Here is a 19,281-nt window from a genome sequence, read left to right on the forward strand (position 1 = left end):
GGTACATTAGGCTCGTTCCAAGAAATACCAAAAAAGATGTATCGATACTACAACCGAAGACATCCAGATTAATTCAACATATGCGGGGTTTGTTATACCAGATCACTGTTATTGATTTTAATTTCTCGGTGCACTTAATACATCTTAATGTGCCACACTTCAGCTACAGCATCTTCCCGAATGCAAGCAGTGTAACAATAGTATAAGAGTGAGTAAAAAAATGATGAACAACGGTATCATTGTACACTTATCTATTTCTAGAGGACAGCACGCCTGCGCTATGGAAGCAGCAGACCCAAGTTTAGGGGACTAACTTCTCTTATTTCATTATCACGGAGCCATACTCTCCCTCCTTCTGTACATGTTTCCCGGGTGCCATCGTGTAGCATTGCGGGCCCTACCAAGAAAAGTAAAAATAACATCGCTTAATGCGCGAGATAATGAAGAATCCTACTTGGTCGAAATTATTCGCAATCCTACTACGAAACCATCGAGCAGCATGAAGCCGTATCAGCCAGCAAGAAGCTCTCGATGAAGTAACTATATATTACTATCTACCTCATCACCACTCCCTTTCCTTGTATACGTTCCAGTTGGTGCACAAAAACAAGTAAATTCAAATTTAAGAACACAAAGAGAGAAATTACTCGTTTGCGCAGCTGCTCCGCATTTAGACAATGACAAAAACTACATGCAAAAAAAAAAAAAAAGAACGAAAAAATGTGTGGCTCAAAAATGCCCCATAATTAACCAAAATGCAAAATAAGTGCCAGGCAAGAAACGTGCTGAAGTCCCGTTGTTCAGTCGCGGAAGAAGAGATTATGTAGAATGCCCGGTGCAGGCCGTACCAGTGATGAAGACCGCCTGACTCGCCGCTAGCCCTTTAAAGTAGCACAGAAGTCAGTTTTAACACCCTGTTTTCTTCCTATAAAACTGTTAAGTAGGCCAGTAAGATGCACCATGCGAAGTAATTCACACCACAGGGTCATAATTATCGCAGAAACTGAATTTAAAATACGCCGCAAAAAGCGACCGTGCGCAACGGTGGTGAAGAGCAGCCTGTGATCTGCCTGGAACCTCGCGCTGACGCTATAAGGAGAACGCTCGCTGATTGGCTTAGAGAAATGTTGTCTGCTACTCGGCTGTTCGGCGTTCTGAAAAAGCCTTTCTCCTGGCTGGGTATTCATTCGGCCGCTCCTTCTATCCCCAATTCTCCGGGAGAATTGGCAAACCTGGTTTAAGGCTGCAAAGGGACAAGGCGCTGACTCCCACTGACCGGCGAACCAGAACGAGTTCTCCTTATACCGTCATCGGTGACGTGGCATCATACCTCCTCATTCTCGTTATACCTGGAGTGGCGAGTTAAGGGTGAACTCGCGGAGCCATGTTTATGTGAGTTTTTTTCTGGAAAACAAACTGCACACATCAAAACCTGTCGCGCTATTCCGTACAATGACACACACACTTTCATCTGACGTCTTAATCTGTTTTTTTTTATGGCCCTCTGTACTCCTTTAAGCACTACCACACGCGGTGATGGTGGTGGTGATGGTGAAAAGGCTCGCCGTTGTCACACGCATACGCACTGCAACACCATCACCTGCCCTGGCCAATCGCCCCTTGTGGCTAGCGGCCACTGCCCTCCTGGCTGAAGAAGAAGAAGGAGGAGGAGGAGGCCGTGCGTGCTGTGCGTGCTAGCGTTTCATTGTAGTGGTTCTGTCGTTCGATTGTGGTTTCCGGATACCACAGTGGAAGGAGAATGGCAGGTAAGTTTTCCAATCATGTTTCATTTTCAAACTCTCTCGCATCGTAACGACGGGCCCCACTGTGCTGCATTTCTCCATCGGTGGCACAATGGCGTCGTAAAGGTACGGAACGCTATCGGCACCAGCACTACGCTAGTTATTAAGGTCAGTAAAGGGCGAAGCTATGGAGGGACGGTAAGTTTGTCAGATGTTTGTATTCTGACCACCGTCTAGGGTGGACCTCTTTTTGAAACGCTGCCGCTCCAGGAGTTCATAAGCGCGCTTCGAGGAAACTTATAGACGATACCGCCAATCCATTTTATGGTTTCGTTTTAATTTTTATATGCCACTTAATGCCAGTCCATAAAGTAGTTTTCTAAAGCATCAGCCTCAGATCAAAACCATACCAGAATATCAAAAACGTCACCCACGGGCATGAGAAACCAGGCTTCATCCGTACGTCGTTCGTATTTCGTTTCGTTTCGTTTGTTCGTGCGCTTTTCCTCTTTTTTTTTTATACATAATCCATGGGCCATAATGTTTAGTGTGTTCCTCAGGTACATGAGCTACGTACGCGGCATTTTTACGTTGATAGGAGTTTTCTTCCCGTCATTTGTGACTAGCCTATGGGTCACGTTGCGGTGAAGACATAGAAGAGCACCAAAGTCTTGGGCTTCGCAAGTTTCCATCAGGTGTCACACAGTACGCCATTCCTGCGCAGATCATCTGTGCATGTCGGGGTGGAGGAAAGAGAATCCTCGTTTGTTTTTCGAAATCATTATGGTAAACGTGTGTGGCCGTAGTGCACAAGAAATAACTGACGTCGACAATACCGCTGGGCATTGTGTAACTACCGAAAGGACGTTTGAGGTTCTTCATAAATGATGTGAGAAATCTCCACAGAACAGAACGTCCAGGCTTTCCCTCTTGAGCAGAAAAGTATGAGCGATGATAAGGTTTAATGGCAGGGCAAGCGTTATTCAATGAACAAACAATGTATGCCTTGTCCCGCAGAAACGCAACGAAAAGATGAAGTTCACGAGCTTCAACCCGGAAGTTCAGAAGATGCTGGACAAGTTCAGCAAGAGGCTTCAAGGTAAGTAAATGCTTCACACCCAAATACTCGAGGATTACGTACAAAATCATATGCATGTGATTTAAGCAGGAAGGATGTGTCGGGCATTCGAGGACCACAAGGCTCTGAAGCTATAGGGTGGCCTCAAAGTGCAGAAAGCGCACCAGGTCCAGGAGCACAAGGATCGAAAGGAATCGTAATGGCTGAAGAGTCCCCAAGAACACCCAAGATAGCAGGTGGACTACGACCACAAGGTACCGAAGAACCACGAGAGGCTTCATGTGCCGAAAGGATACAGAATGCGCGAGGGTCACAAGAACTACAGGGCGCGGAGGAGCCACGACGGGACTTAAGTGCGCCTGGGGTGCCAGGAACAAAAGAGGCTGTGGGGTCACCGACGGGACTTGAGCTAGCACCGGCGCCGTCGGCTACTACTCTTAATTCTGATGGTAAGTAGAAGGTCGTTTGCTGCAGTAGGTGATTCCACCAGGAGCGGTTGTAGAGAGTTTCACGATGGAACTCGCCACGTCTACTCTTTGCTCATGGCAAACCTAAATCCTCCCTATTACTGTTTAGAGCACGCGTCCAGTCCCCGAAAGAAACCAGCGGTTCAAGTGGTAGCAAGCATCATTGATGCCACGAACGGTTACGTAATCTTTAAAAATGCTAAAACAACAAACGAGGCACTCAACAAGGATAGCACATCATCCTGTGTTTTCTCTGTTGAAAGTCTGTTGAATCCTGCTGGTCAGCATGGTGGGCCGAGAGTATTTTGTGGCCCAATCCTTCGCAGTGATGTACATCAGTCATGAAGTATGAAGCTAGCGCTGTCATGTCATACACATCCCCATATGACCTGATGTGGAGTACATGCCACATGCTCCTGGCACTAGAACAGCAATCAAACGGTGTTCAATATGCGGGGCTCTCCTGCGTGTGATCTTCCAAGATTCATAAGCTAAGCTCCTCATCGTCATTCAGCACTGTCGTCCGAGGTTCAGCAGCTGTGTATAACGATATCACTGATGTGTCTGTTTCTAATTTTTAGTCGTGCCCATAAAGACTTCGCCCCGCCCCGCCTTGGAGGATGTTCCATCTGTTACGGTGCCTGGTATGTCCTATATATTTTATTTTGGAAAGGGAAGTGCATAATGCAGTTACTTTATATTCGTCTCTAGCTGCCGCGTAATATGCATCTGTTGCGCACGTTTTACCTGTCATGATATAACACCCCTGTCACACGAAGTAATTTGTCACTTTCAACGAGTGACACGTTGCATTGTGAGTGCAGTGTCATTCGTGTGCTGTTATACGGCATCATAGTGACACTTTGCAGTAAGTGCACAAATGATTTATTGAGTTTGGGGAACTCACTTTACTTCGCTTCGCTCCGCTTCTGCGCTCAGAGTGTGTAGCCTGGAAGGCAGGCTCTGAGAGGTACAGGCAAAAAGACATAAAGCAAAAGCCCCTGGGAACCACAATATTTTTAAACTAATTTCAACATCGTGCTTATTTTATTTATTTAACTATTTTAATATGTGTTTATAATAAGTGTGTTAGTGGTGGTTATTTTTATTTTATTAAGTATTTTATTTATTAAATTTAAAGAAAGAAAATTACTCTCGTTAACAGTCTGTGAAAACTTCACAGGCTGGCGATATGGCTGCGGCCATATTTGTTGTGGCACATATTTAAGGCAAATTGTTTAGTTGGTTTAACATCGGAAGAATTGCGGGAAGGTCCTTAACGAAAGAAAAACATTCGTATGACAGAATTGTGGCGCATGCCTAGAAATCTTGCCACCGTTCATTACGATCCCTCTGGGAGCCGCTCGAGTGAAAGCCGCCATTACTTGTCCACCACGTGACCCTCTCTAAAGTCTCGGTTTTGCAGTTTCGGTTAAAATGTGAGCACCATCGCGGATCCAACGTAACGGTAACGTGGTCCTGTCCCGGCCGCGGCTCTCGTTCGACGGAAAGCTGCTCTGTCGGGTAATAACATTGCATTCGTAAGTTTCGGTCCTCTGTGCATGGTCATTCGTTTGCGAGGCGAGAGTTTGATTCATTTGATTTCCTTCATTGCTGTATGAGATTGATTAATGGTATTCTGTACCACTTGAGTAAGAAACACAAACGTGGTCACCGCTGCCACGCGTGATGTTTCTGGTCCTGCGTACTCGCCCTGGAGACCATAGCATGGTCTTGTAATAGAGTAAACCTCCGAACACACAGAAATAAAACTCCACCCGCGCTTTCAACACAACGCTGATACCTGAACGGTAACCGCAGCTCGCGTCGTATGCTTTTTAAGATGGGAGCCGCCATGCTCTTGGGGTCACGTGAGCGGTCACATGGTACAGAGGAGCATCGCAAAATGCAACGCGGAGGCTGGCACCACAGGGGTGACATGGATCACAAACGGTTTGGCCGGTGGTCACGAGCGCCGCCATCTTTTTAAGACTAAACCACATGGAGCGACAACTAGCGCGATTTTCGCGTCGCGCGACGGATCGGTTGCCGAACGCTGTGCTTCCTTCGCGACGTCGAAAGTGACCGTCTCGGCCAGATTTCTGTCGTGGTCGCTCGGCGCCACACGGAAAGCAGAGCGCAGGGAACCAATCACGACATACCGTCAGTGGCGTCAGGAACGCGCTTCTTTCGAAAAGTTGTTGGCAAAAAGGTGTTGGCAAAAACGTCAATCTGTGCAATCATGGCGTTCTGCCGAGTAATGTCGGCCTCAAATAAGAACACGATTGTACAAAAATAAAAAAGATTCTAAAAAAACTGAAAGCGGCGACAAAGGCTATGACGCGTCAAACGAAGAAGAAACCGAAGTGGGGTACGCAATCATGATATGGTGAACTAGTCATGATGCCCATTACGGCACCGACAGACATGCTGCTTTCTTGTTCTGTCAGTATTGAATACGCCCCCCCCCCAATTCCTGTCGGCACAAGGCGTGCTTTTGTAATAAGGAATGTATGAGCCAACATGTCATGATATTTAGTACACGTTAGCAGGCACGTCGTGTTAGCAGGCATACGGCTCGTGCGCCTGGGTACAGTGTACGCGACATCGCGTCTTGCACCTTGTGGTTCGGGACGCGACAAGCTCTCGTCGCGCTTGTTGCGACGTCGCCGTGAGCGACGATCGCTCTCAAAAATCATTCCATGTGGTTTAGACTTAAGGTCACGTGTGCGTTAACATTTGCTGTGAGGTGTGACCATGACATGTCCAGAATGCATTGCGTTCGTCCAGCGCACTTCGTCTACGGAGCAATAAATTATCGGAGGGTACCAGTGCAGGCGTTTACGGGAGGGGGGGCCAACTGCTCCCCCTCAGCCCGTCTAAAGGTGCGCATAAAAGACGTTTCGGTGAGCAAAAATACCATGGGGGCGCAAATTTCCCACTTGTCCCCCCGGAGGCGCAAAGTAGACGCCGGTACTGGAGGGCACCCCTGTCACTGGCACGCCCGTCCCAATGGAAAAGAGGCGGAACGGTCGCTCCTGTGTTTCCTTCCTACATGTGTTCTTCCAAGCATGCATAGTGAAAGTGACATTCGGTTGAGGCGAGTGCACTCTACGAAAGTGACACTAAATTAGCCCGTGTGAATAGGGTATTGTAGTGCACGCCTTGAAACTCTGCGCATGAGGCACCGAATGTTCTTCCACCGTTGCAGAGGTACGAGAACTGAGGTACGTCACTATCTTTACATCCGTGTTGATCCTGGTGGCCGCCATCTACGGTCTCCTAGTGGCCCTTGACCTGTTAAGCGCATCATTCAAGCTGATTGGAGGCCGCACGGCGGGACGTGCTCTGTCAGATTCCCAGCTCCTCAAGAACCCTATCGTGGGTCTCATGACCGGCGTCCTGGTGACTGTACTAATACAGAGCTCATCGTCTTCCACATCACTTACGGTCTCTATGGTTGGCTCTAACTGTGAGTGTCTGTGGCTCGTCCTTCCATTGGGAGGCTACTTTCATTTGGCCGTGGCAAGTTTTCCACGCACACAGTTATGAAAAGTGGTTAAAATTGGGCTGCTCGATATTTCAAACTTTACTTTTTTTTCAACTTTTACTTTAAAAACGATAAAGAAAAACCCGAGTGTCTCTAAAAACCCCCGAGACACCGTCAGTCTGTGCTGTGTCTTGTGTCGTATTTTTGTTTGTTTCCCGGCACGGGAATTTTATCGTTTTTAAAGCACAGTTGTCAGTCAAACTATACAAGCGTAAGTTGCCCTTTTCAAATGTCTAAACACCGCGCCGCGTGACACTGCAACATTGTATCATTGATGCTGGTTACCTCATCATGCCCATATTAGCTGTTGCGCTACAAGCTCGCTATCGTTACCACCAATCCAAGGTTACAAACGTATGACCGTAGCTATGTGTGTGTCATACTGCGAACATTTAATGCACATTACTATCAATGAAGCTCTTCGATGCACATAATCCATGACGTCGAACTTCACACTAAGCGGGAGGGGTATAGCGCAAAACGGAAGACAAGCACCCAAGAAAAGCTTCACGCTCGTCACAATTCTGTAAACAGTGCTCTCTGTGCGTCATGCCGTTCCTATCATCATGGGAGCCAATGTGGGCACGTCCGTAACCAACACCATGGTGTCTCTGATGCACGTGAAGAGGCGAGACGAGTTTTGCCGGGGCTTTGCCGCAGCTACAGTTCATGATATATTCAACTGGCTCACAGTCATCGTCATCCTGCCGTGCGAAGTGGCTTTCCGTAAGTATACAATGGAGGCAACAAGGTGAGGGCCCTCAAAATGGCACCATGAGGGCGCGGTCTTCTAAGTAACAGACATCGCATGGGTGTTACGACTTGAGTGACTCATGGGATAGGAGATTGCCTGATAGCGGTCGCTGCAGAGAAAGCTTTATCCCCGCTCGAAAGTGAAAGAGGTTTTGTTCCCTTGCACTTCAAAGCATCCAATATTCACGAAACGTCGCCGATACACGCGGTAGCTTGCTTGGACATATAGCGTCCGCTATTACACCCAGTGCTGAAGATGTTAAGCATGCTCGTTCATGTCACTCCCATATTTTTTCCTTCGATTCGGCCGTATTCGTTGATTAAATAACACTTGGCTGCCTGGAGTGTACCTCGTGCATCCGCTTCCACAGACACAATCGCAGGACCGTTAACTGCAGCACCAAATCTACAACGCTTTATTTGGATAATGAGTGGGGCTGCTCCATCGCGATAGGCGATATTCTACCTGACTTCTCGCGTCATTTGTGAAAATATAATCAAGGGCTTTACAGTGAGGAGTGAACTGCTACAGTGGCCAGAAGGGCGAGCTGTGCCTTAAGGCATGGCGAGCTGGATCTGACCATAGACCAGATAATTTCTTCATAATGTAAAGGCCAGAGTCTAGCTGATTTACAGATAATGAGACTTCGTACTACAGGAAATGGAGAAGGATATGCCAAAGTTTATCCAAATAACCACAGGGACGACAGCTTTGAGAGAGCTCTGGTAGCAAAGGATAACGCAACTGAGTAGTAAAACTGGTTGCACGTTCGATCCGCTGCTTACCCCCTCCCCTGACAATTTGTGCAGATGTGTTGGAAGTCATCTCGGCCAAGTTCTTGCTGCTCATAGCAGACAAGGGTGGCGTGCAGAAGGCAGAATTTTTGTCAGTCCTCACCAAGCCGCTGGTCAAGCTGATCGTGCGGGTAGGTCACTATATACTTTCCTGAAATTGGGACAAACCTCATTTTATCGCATTCATTCAATTTTCAGATTGACAAGAAGACTCTTGAACTGATCGCTTTGGGAGATCCAGCAGCAAATAACAGAACCATCCTTTTGGAGTGCTGCAAGAAAAATGGAACAGAGTGCTTACAGAAATGTGAGTGTACATCGTCACATAATGTGATGTAGAAAACACTAATGTGTGTTTTATGGAGTCGTTACAAGTTGTATGTACAAAGTGTCCAGGCTCACTAGAAATTTTTTTAGCATAGAGAATAATAATTCGGTGCTTTACGTCGCGAGAAAACTGTGATTAAGAGCGACGCCACGATGGTCGAGTCTGTGGATTACCCCAAAGAACACACGCGGTCCTGAGGATGTCCCCAAAGTGTCATCGTGTCCTCGTCCTTCGATATGAATCCACAGAGCGTCCTGAGGACGATACTCGCGGACTGTCCGCGAAGAGTCATTCAAGTACGTCCTGTGCGTGTCCCTGTGGGCAACTGACTGGATGAGAAATATTTTGTATAGTTTACCTGCTAAGAATCCCCAAATACTGAGTGATACATTTGTTTTGTTTTTGAGTCGATCTCTGGGGCTGAATGGCATTTGTCATGAACGAAGTGCGGTCCTCTGTAAGATTCCTCTTCCCAGAAAAATGTGACTGTCTACGACACATGGGGCATTTACCGCGAAAAAGACAGAAATGCGCGATTCTCTTGCACTGTTTTTGACCTCCTAAGGTCCCACCGAATGTCTCAAACCAAATGGAGTAAGAAACATAGGATTTGCATTGATGGGGAGTTAATACTCTAAGCAATTCCTCGTTTGTTGTATTATTTGTTTGCATAATTGAATTAAACTTAGCAGCTCACCCTTCGTTTTTAATTCGAAAGTGACTAAGGCTCTCAAATTTACGGGAGGACGCGTAGCAAGCAATAAATAGTATCTGTTTCTGTTCGGAGGGAAAGTCCAGTGCCTTTCGAAGTGAGTTTCTCGGACATAGTGCTCCTGGAAATCTTTGATGTTTCTTTCTGCTTGCTTTTTAAATCGCCGCGCTCTTTGTCCGTTATGAGAAATACGCTAAACAAATAAAAAGCAGCAAACGAAAAGCTGGTGACTAAGGTTGAGCAAGTGCCGGAAAGAGAAAAACGGCCTTCTACTCAAAATGGGCCCCATTTCGCTAATAAATAAATACATAAATCAACACAATGAGATATCCTGTTTTGCTCCTAAAACCTTACTGGTGGTGTTTTTGGGACACTTGCTGAGGAGCTTCTGGGGATGGCCCAAGGCGTTGCATTTTAACGCTTTTCTGACAAACTGGGGACCATACGGGGATGTCCGAGGGATGTTATTCCTGTCCCAATAGAACATCCCTGGGATGACCTGAGAATATCATTGTGTTCTTGGGGACTCTTGCCCACCTGCCCAACAAACCATTAATATCCTAGGGACATCCCTACAAGGTCTGGACATCCGTAGGATATCTGTGGGATGTCGTACAATGAAATTTGCGTTCTGGGTGAGGGTTCTTTTAACGTGCGACGAAAAATCTCTACACACGGCACACCACATTTAACGTCCCTCGCGGGAGACTGCGTGTCTGAGCAACTTGTACCCTTCCACCAAGTTGCCACCGTCCTCGGCCGGGTTTCAACCCGCGATCTTCTACAAGAGATCAGCAGTCGCACGCGCTACCGACTGAGCCACTGAACCGACTCAGGCCTAAGGCCTCTACAAACAAAAGACGCCATTGTTGTGTTGGCAACCACACGAACGCGACTCCCGATTGCCGTGTGTAATTGCAGATTGATTCAGGTGTTGTCGAATTGTAATTTCTGGCAAACTGTGTCACATTATTCTCATTGTCCCGGACTCTCTATTAATTTGTTTTGCCCACACCGGCCTTGTGACGTCACCCGCGGAAACTGGTGTATGATGACTGCATGACTGACGTCACCCGCTCGATCGTTGCTGCCTGCGTACTGCTGACGATGGGCCTATAAGGCCGAAACAGCTGTCCAGTACTGGCATGGCGACGCTTCAGCACTTACAAACATGTACTCTACGTGCAGCCAAAGAGCTCCGGCTAATTTTTTTTCCTCGCACACTTCACTGGCTTTGCACTGGGCTTTCAGTGGTGAGTCACTCACCCTGACAGGAGGAATCACGGGCTACAGACTGCACCCGCTCAAATGTTACCTGCCTCCGTACTACTGACGATGGCCCAACAAGGCCGAAACCGCTGTCCAGTACTGGCATGGCGACGAGTACGTCGCCAGTTAGAATTATTTATCACTTTAGGTGAAACACCCTGTATCGTGTCAACGTAGCAGGTACTGTTCTAGTGTATCTCAGGAGCTGTGTTTGTTATTTACTCCTGTTTCAGCAGTGAGTGTTAGGATGCGCGACTGCTTACAGCACTCAGTTAGTTTTTAAAATTTTGGTTAATGCTAGGTGGGACACCCTGTGTAAGCCATGCTGCCGTGGCCGACCTTACGGGCTCTGCGACCGTCCCAACCCGTGATAATGTCGTTTTACACAATTCTCGTTCGATAGGTGCAATTCCATGTGACTGCGCCATCCTGGCTGACCGGGCGAATTTAACACGTGATATGTTTCTGCCGCAGGCATGTCCTTGTTCAATCTGCTTGCCCTGGGCGACACTGCAACTGGAATCCTGTGCTTTCTGCTCTCTGTAACGAGCATCCTCCTCGCCTTCTACTTCATAGTCAAGGTGCTGACGAAATTGACGCGCTCGCCATTGGTACGCGTCCTCACTCAGTTCATCAACAAGGACTTCGCGTTTCCTATGTCTATGCTGGTGGGCTACCTGAGCATCGCTCTCGGCTGTGGCATCACTTTCATCTTCCAGAGCAGTTCGGCCTTCACATCCGCCCTGCTACCATTCGCTGCCCTGGGCTTGCTGGACATAACGAGGGTGTATCCGCTCACGCTGGGCTCGAACGTCGGCACGACGGCAACGGGTTTGATAGCCGCAATGGCAGGGTCGCCAGTCCACCGGCAGGATGCTATTCAGATAGCACTGTGTCACACTTTCTTCAACGTCATCGGCATCCTCATATTCTACCCTCTGCCATGTCTCAGGTACCGAGCGTTAGTGTGGTTTCGTGGGTGTCTGATGTTCATGCACCTCATACATGCAGGGTTCCAATCTTCCTGGCGAGGCGCATGGGGAGCACGAGTGGACGTTACCGGTGGTTCGTGCTCCTCTACTTGTTGCTCATGTTCCTCGTGTTCCCTATCACGGTACTCCTCATTTCTTTGCTCGGAGACGTCGTCCTGGTACTCACAATGGTCACTGCCATCTCGCTATTTTGCCTGGTTCTACTCATCAATGTACTCCAGGACAAATATCCGTGGGTCAGTTTTGAGTTGCTGCCCGTCGTAATTAGAGCACAAGCGGGCATATTTGTAGAGAGGATAGGTAAAGAATAGTTCCAACCGAGGTCGTACGGGCCTGTCTTGGAAGATCCAACTTCGAAAATCGTTCGAAACATTATTCCCTTACGAGATTTCTTTACGTCGCTGTAGCAGGCAGCTGTAGGAAAGTACGTCTCAGTTTTCAGTACGGCTTACAGAGGCGGTTTCAGGACATTGAACTCTGGGGATCGTACCTTAAAAGATAAAGGGGAAAGCTTCTTCAGCATGTCACAAACGCAATAAGTTCCTTCGAGGTAATTTACTTTCAGCGCAGGGCGCGCAGTTTTCCTTTATTCGTTTATTTTTTCTTAATGCATGTCAGGCGCACCAGCAAAACAACCTTTCGAATTCTTGTTCCATAATACCTGCGGAGGTCTTAACCTAGGATAGGGTAAGTCACGTTTTAGCCCCGCCCCGCGCTTGTTGTAATTGGCTGCAATAGCCAGCCTCATCACTGAGTCGCGGCCGCAGTCACCGAAACTCATCGAAAGCATTACGTACAAACGCCTCAGGTACGTTATAGTGTCGTGTATGCCGAAGGGAGTCTGGCCATTACGGGGAGTCTGGCCATGACACAAAATTTTCTGCAACGTGGAGGATGGTGCTTGGAACGGCGAAGCGGAGATTTCGTGACAAAAAATCAGTACTTTTTCATACATTCATATTTCATACTATGAGTATATATCCTCATGTACGCATCTGCAAAATCAGCTTCAACTTTCGCTCCGCCATCATTATTTACGCAAAACTGGGATGTTTCATCGCTAACGTTAGGCTTAGTTGAGACCGTGATACCAAGAAAATAGTAAGAAAGACGACCCTTATACGTAGGATTTTACATTTGCGTTTTATTTATACATCTCTGCTCCTTTTTGATTCCATCTACTTACATTACGTAATTTAAAACTTCATAGTGGCAGTCGTCTGCTACGAAGAAGCGGTTGTACCGCTCTCCTGGCCAATCACTTCTGCCAGCAACCATTTCTGCAATCCTGAGCCTTCCCAACATACCACTTCCATGCAGATGGCGCTGATAAAAGTGGGCGTAAAATCCCTTGTTTTGGTCTACCACCGGTGGTATCTGTTTCAATGCGAATCAGTCTAATTTCTCCAAAATGGTGCACCCAATAAATAAGGGTGAGGTATAAGTACTGGATGGATGTAATAATAGACAGCTGTATTTCGACCTGTAATTGGCTCAATACCTTAAAACGTGGGTGGAGCCTCAGGCCAGACACCTAGCGGCGCTGCAGTGTAATTTTTCCCGCTCTAATTCTCGTTTGGAACACTGATAATGTGCGGTCAATTTAACAAATTATTTAGTAAAGTTGAGTGAAGCATATGCGTTATGTCTTTTGGATCTCCAGGTGCTTCCATCAGTACTGCGCACGTGGGATTTCCTTCCACTATGGATGCGATCCCTCCGTCCAATGGACAAATTCTTCACCGCCCACTTGGAGAACGTCAAGTGCCTGCAGATGTTTCTCAATGAATGCTCCTACATAACCTGAGTCCTATAGCTGCAACCCGAAGTATCATCAATAGAATCAATTGAATCGTATCACCGTGTATTCGTCAGTGATACCAGCACCAGTTGTCCATATTCCACTAATTGTTCCTGTAGTCCTAAGAATATACTGTGCCTTTGTTCGTGTGTAGTCCTAATAGTTCATTTTCAGTTCGGGGGCACGAATTGGGTGTTGGGGAACACAGCAACATTGATTTTATATTGCGCCTATAAGTGCTTATTTCGGTGTTAGAGTCTATTTTGTCGCAAATGCCTAAAACGCGCTCTACTTCATTTTTCTTTTCTTTTAATATTGCGTAAAATTGCATTTTAGCAGGCTAGGATTGCAGAAAACGCCATTTTACGCGACTAACCGGCCTGAGCACGTCTTACGTCCTCGTGCCTGATTGACAAAAATTTTCCCTATAGGAAAACTCGTGCTTCTTCGTATATATCATAACTGAGAATCATATCCATCCGTTCGCCAGATTGTTTAATATAGTCCGTCCAAGAAAATTAGCGGGCGACTAGTGCTAAATAGTGCTAGTGTGCTATTTATTTCAAGATACCTCCAAAGGTCCCTTGAGGGACATTACATGGGGGTACAACAATAAAGGGTTACAGCATCGCGAGTATATGTACATAACTTTGTACAGAAAAGTAGAAAAAGAAAATACAACGCCGTGATAATGTGACATTACAACGAAATTTATGCATGACGAATTGGCAACGTGTGAAATGGATCATGTGATATACTTTAATACGTTAAGAGGTACTGTACACAAGGAAAACACATAGGAAGGTAACCAGATAATAACCACAAGAACAGAACAGATGGCATTATGAAGTTCTTGAGTTTGTATTGTAGCGATGTTGCTAGGAAGGTCATTCCATTCTAGGACGGTGCGGCAAAAGAATTGTTTTGAAAAAACAAAAACAAAAAAATGGCATAAAAAGCTAAATGCTATTGGTGCCATAATATTGCATGAGGCTCGATTCATCCCCTTGTTGAGCAGTAGCGTTGCGGCGCATTTCTAGTCTCTCCTAAGCCGGTAAACTTCGTTTAAACGAAGTGTTCTTCGGCCCAGTTAAATTCCAAGCTTTGGCTGTCCGTTGGGGGTAATTACGATGAGACAAAAATACGAGAAGGTGTAGAGCGTGTTGGTTGATGCATTGAAACATGAGGCGATCCGACAGAGGCTTCTGTTCAGTCAGTGTCTCCACTGCCTCGTGTTCCCACAAATATTCATGGTCCTTTGACAAATATCTCTGACTGAACATGACATCAAATAGACACAACACACATAATTCATACATAACTGTACAGAATTGCGGAAAAAATGTGTGGACTGTGTCTATGATTTTTCTTCCACATAATGTTCCACTTGCATGTTCTAACCGTGATCATGAGCGACGCCACAAGTGGTCGACCTGCGAATTAATTGGGTGGCTGCCCCCTGATACACCGAGGCCGGGTTGCGTCACGTAATACTGACCAGAATTTTTCTAAAAAGCTATGAGAGCTATAAAAAGCTATGCTGCTCTCATAGCTTAGAATCATCAGAAGGCGGACATCCTCTGGAAGAAAGTATGTAACTACCATATGACTGCCTGAAATTCATTTATTTAAGTACGTTAAAGACACCAGGGGGTATTACATAACGGAGGGGGGGAAAGCTTTCTTATGTTCTTTCGGGAATTTCGTGCGCCATTCCACGTTTAAATCATCCTGAAAAACGCACGTGCGCTAAAATGGGCCGGAAAGCGGCCAGATGAGCGGCACTTACTCCAGTTATCTCCACCGCTCCAAATCACGTGGCCCCCTGACGTGAAACGAGCGATGTACTCTCCGCGTTCCCCGGTCGCCTCGGTTTCGGTTCATTTGCATATCAAAATTCGGGAATGGATATTTTAACGCACGTGCAGGTTTCAGGATTAGTTAACGTGAAATGGCTTGCAGCTAGGATAGTCTCTCAGTCTGTCATCTCGCTTTTGCCCTAAATCCTGTAATTAAAAAGCAAAACAACATCAAAACAAACACAACAACAAACGAAACAACAACAACAACATCTATGCTGCACTCATAGCTTTGTTATAAAAAATACTGGTCAGTCTTACGTTACGCACCCTGTATATGCCTTTTATTCATCCGCTGCATTCTACACAGTATATTTGCTGCCGCAACTCTTCGAACGGTGGCACAAAAAACTTCACAAAAACGATTAATACCGTAGAAGCAAGCAGAAGTTGCAGCGGATGAAAGGACATAACCTCTTTGAGCTTGGACTAATACCGGTAGCACAATGAACTAGACTGGACACACTTATCCGTCTACTCGACTCGAAAACGCCTCGCCTCGCTTTCACCTGATGTCATACGATTCATTGTCATTTGTGAATCATTTGTCATGCTATGACAAACGAGTCATAACCATTTTCAAACGCAATACAACCCGATTGTTTGTAGGGGACGCAAAACCCTAGTTCTTTAGCAGTATGACTCCGTCAACACGTGGTAGATTTCCCCATGCACCCCACATTTATTAGCTAGACATTGTGAAACATCCCCTTGGGAGAAAATCCTCTCTTGCGTTTGTCCTCGCACGATGTTTGGCAACATATTGACTTCGCGACGCAATATATTAGTTGTCACAGCGACGGCCTGGGCACCAGTCACGGCCAGTGTTGCCGGAGTCACCGGCTGAAATCTCGCTAGGGAGGCATCAAAAAGTCGCTAGATGAATTTGTAATGTTGCAAGAGAATGTCTCCAGATTTGAAATTTTTACGAAACATTTTTTAATGCCAATTTATTTTTCCTGGAACCCGTGTAGGGGATTATGCTGTTACTATTTACTAAGTTTCTGCTAAATATTTTTAAATCCAAGCGGGATATTCGGCAATTTCAGTTTTATGGCTCGACTGCAAATGCATTTTGTTACTAGCTCGAGCTGCGTGAGCAAGGTACCTCAGGTGAGGATGATTCCAGAAGGTTAATGCAAAACACGTCTATAATGTGTGGTGTGTTCTGAAGACTCAAAGCAATAAAAAGTTTTGTGTCGGCGTCAGCTTTTTCGGCTACATTCACTGCTTTTGCGGAAAAGTAGAACTGAGCAAATTATGAACACTGGTCAGCAAACCCTTTCTACACTGTTGAGATTACCTTTTTTCGTGACATACTCCATCCTTTGCCTCCAAAGGCAATGGAATTATATGCAGTCCCAGAAAATCTCTGTGTTCGCATCCCATATCTCCGAGACGTGCACAGCCACATGTCCCTAAAATATTTTTGAAACTACTTTCGACGACAAGTGGAAGTTTCCCCGTGATTCAGAAGCCCTTTAGAACGTTCCAGAGGGCATTGGTTGGTCGAGGCCGCGTTCAGCGGTTGACCGCTCAAGTCGCTGGATTTCTCGCTAGGCTCCAGACTCGTTGATTTGGTCACTGACCGACCCCGAAAGTCGCTCGTCAGTCACGGCTTTCATGGAAGTCGACGAGATGGCACTAGCACTACATTGGAAATTGGAAGCTGCGAATTGCGCAGCGGGCCTGTGCGGCCACCTACTGCCAAAATCGCGAAGTACTCTGCATTGAACGCGCGAGACGCGACAGATGGCAGGAGGTGTACTGGCTTGATCTCTATGGGATGGAATCAAGCTTTGTTGACAGCTTTGTATTTAAGTTTGGCTTAAACCTTGACATTACACCTCTGGGGCACATTCAGAGGCGGATCCAATATTTTTCTGAGGGCACATTGGAGGCCAAAATGGTAGAGTATAGCACACGGTGAGACGACCAAGAGTCTCAAACAGCGGCAGAGTAGGATATTGCGGGACATGCTACAGTCGTAGCGTTTAGTCTGCAAACGAATTCAAGGCACCGCAATTATTTGACTGCAGACGCACTTCATTATATGCTATCACCTCTCTTTCACTCTATGCAGGAGATATAGCGTAGTGAAATCGTGTGTGTCGCGTGCAGTATGAATAGAAAACGCTTTTCGATAAGTCAGTGACTCTCAGTACACAAAAATATCCGTTTACTGTTGCATCTCTTTGCACCACAGTTTTGTCATGGCACTGACATAACTAGTGAGGTGACAGGGACACTTAGATTGTTTATATAGGTGTCTAGATCATATAGACGTTTAGATATAGATTGAGACAGATATTTATAGGTGGACATATTGAGATATACATATGGTTGGATACATGTCACGTGGGTCGTTGTGACATTTGAAGCGGTATACTCCCGTGAGTGAAACGTTATTGGACAACAAGGTGATCAACGCTCGAAAATTATATATTTAGTATTATTGTAATTATTATTGCGCCAATACCAAGGCTTTGGCTGTTCTTGGGCACGTTAATAAAGATTAATAATAATAATTATTATTATTATTATTATTATTAATTGGTGTAGTTCACGAATGAAGGAGTACTAAAGCGTTAAAAACGCACAGGATGGTCGAGACAAGAACGTTACGCTACCTGTGTGTGTCGGTCTTTCGGTGTATTTTTTTTTTTTTTTTTTTTTTTTGCGCTTTTGGTACTGGATGGAATCCCAACAGGTCCAGTTCGATGTTCTATGATATTTAACATATTTATGAATGAAACCAACCGAAATTCTCTCCAATAAGCGTCACATTTTTTTCCCAAAAAGAATGTAATGTTGCGTGCGTGCGCTTTATATCTGAAACTCTTGTGTCACTCCGGGAAAATAGGGACCGTCAACTAAGGGCAAAACATAGCAGTATTGTTTGCGCATGTGCGCCCAGGAAACACAGATAACGAGAAAAAATAATAATAATTCTGGAGAGCTAGATGTATATTTCGCGAAAGTACGTCCCGTGCTAATGACCAGGCTCCAAGAATTAACACTTGCAGAATATGTTATACCCGCGAAAGCTAGCGAGTGCAATTGTTTCGAATATTAGCCCGGTCTTTGGCGTCGAGAAACAACTAGGTTCTGAAATATCAGCTGTGGCTGACGTCTCTTGCGTATGACGCGGCCTGTCCAAGAAACTTGGACCATGTTGCCAAATTGCAAAGGTACTCGGTCGGATGACTCGGATCCGAACACACAACACTGGAAATACGACGACGCGCAAAAAGCGCCAAATTTTGCAACAAAAACAAAACAAAAATGGTTACTTCCTGGATGCCGGAAAAATTGTCCAAAATTTCAAATCCCGAAGATAGAAGATATAGGGTTCGGGAAAAAATATAATGCATAAACAAGGCGAAAATAACAACAAAACATGTGCCTTTCTGGGTTAAGACCAAACAACAGTCATTGCATTTCTATTTATATTGCGAACTGGTTGTCTGTTTAATATGCACAAGCTTTCATGCGGGAGACTACATTTCTTCGGGTTCTTTGGCACCTGAAGAAATGTAATTTCCTCCACGAAAGCGTGTGCATACTAAACAGAAAGCTTCATTGTTTTATACTCAGTTGTATCTGCACCATTGAGGACGTGACTTCATTTTACCACATCTCTCCGCTGTCACTTAATAATGAAAACTTTGTTTATCACGTTTTTCTTAAATTATTCCACAGAAGTAAATCTGACAAAGCCGTTCTGCTATTTCAGCAAGTGAAAATTACGGAACATTTTGCATCTCCACGTAACTTTATGTGTTTAGTAGTTCTCGTCAGAGCTTACACTAGTGGTCACAGTGACTTAAACTTGTGGCATTTCGTACCTTTCGCCAAACAAATCAAACTTATGTTTATAAGTTGTGTTACGCTATGGTTTGTTCTTTAACATCCGTTAATAAACCGAAATGGTA

General features: G+C 45.7%; 1 protein-coding gene and 1 long non-coding RNA gene across 7 annotated transcripts in view; one reads left to right on the top strand and one right to left on the bottom strand.

The window, feature by feature from the left end:
• LOC135386192 (uncharacterized) overlaps positions 1-19,281 on the bottom strand; it is a 449,529-nt gene that overhangs the window by 222,416 nt on the left and 207,832 nt on the right. The gene's annotated exons all lie outside the window — the stretch shown is intronic.
• On the top strand, positions 1,614-13,636 carry LOC135386184 (sodium-dependent phosphate transport protein 2B-like). 3 transcript variants are annotated; one of them, XM_064615959.1, is made up of 11 exons: positions 1,614-1,766; positions 2,760-2,841; positions 2,908-3,269; positions 3,869-3,931; positions 6,499-6,759; positions 7,372-7,563; positions 8,401-8,516; positions 8,584-8,692; positions 11,169-11,646; positions 11,706-11,922; positions 13,350-13,636. In XM_064615959.1, exons 1-11 carry the CDS (start codon positions 1,760-1,762, stop codon positions 13,491-13,493), a joined length of 2,031 nt encoding a protein of 676 aa, XP_064472029.1. In that variant the 5' UTR covers positions 1,614-1,759; the 3' UTR covers positions 13,494-13,636. The 3 variants fall into 3 exon arrangements, with proteins under 3 accessions (XP_064472029.1, XP_064472030.1, XP_064472031.1); XM_064615960.1 differs by having other exon boundaries at positions 2,911-3,269; XM_064615961.1 differs by lacking the exon at positions 7,372-7,563.

This window comes from Ornithodoros turicata, chromosome 2 (assembly GCF_037126465.1).
Source record: "Ornithodoros turicata isolate Travis chromosome 2, ASM3712646v1, whole genome shotgun sequence".
Taxonomy (NCBI): domain Eukaryota; kingdom Metazoa; phylum Arthropoda; class Arachnida; order Ixodida; family Argasidae; genus Ornithodoros; species Ornithodoros turicata.

Coding starts and splice junctions, on each gene's coding strand:
- LOC135386184 (XM_064615959.1), top strand. Junction 6,760..7,371: donor CTCTATGGTTGGCTCTAACT/GTGAGTGTCTGT, acceptor TTCTGTAAACAG/TGCTCTCTGTGCGTCATGCC. Junction 7,564..8,400: donor GCCGTGCGAAGTGGCTTTCC/GTAAGTATACAA, acceptor CAATTTGTGCAG/ATGTGTTGGAAGTCATCTCG.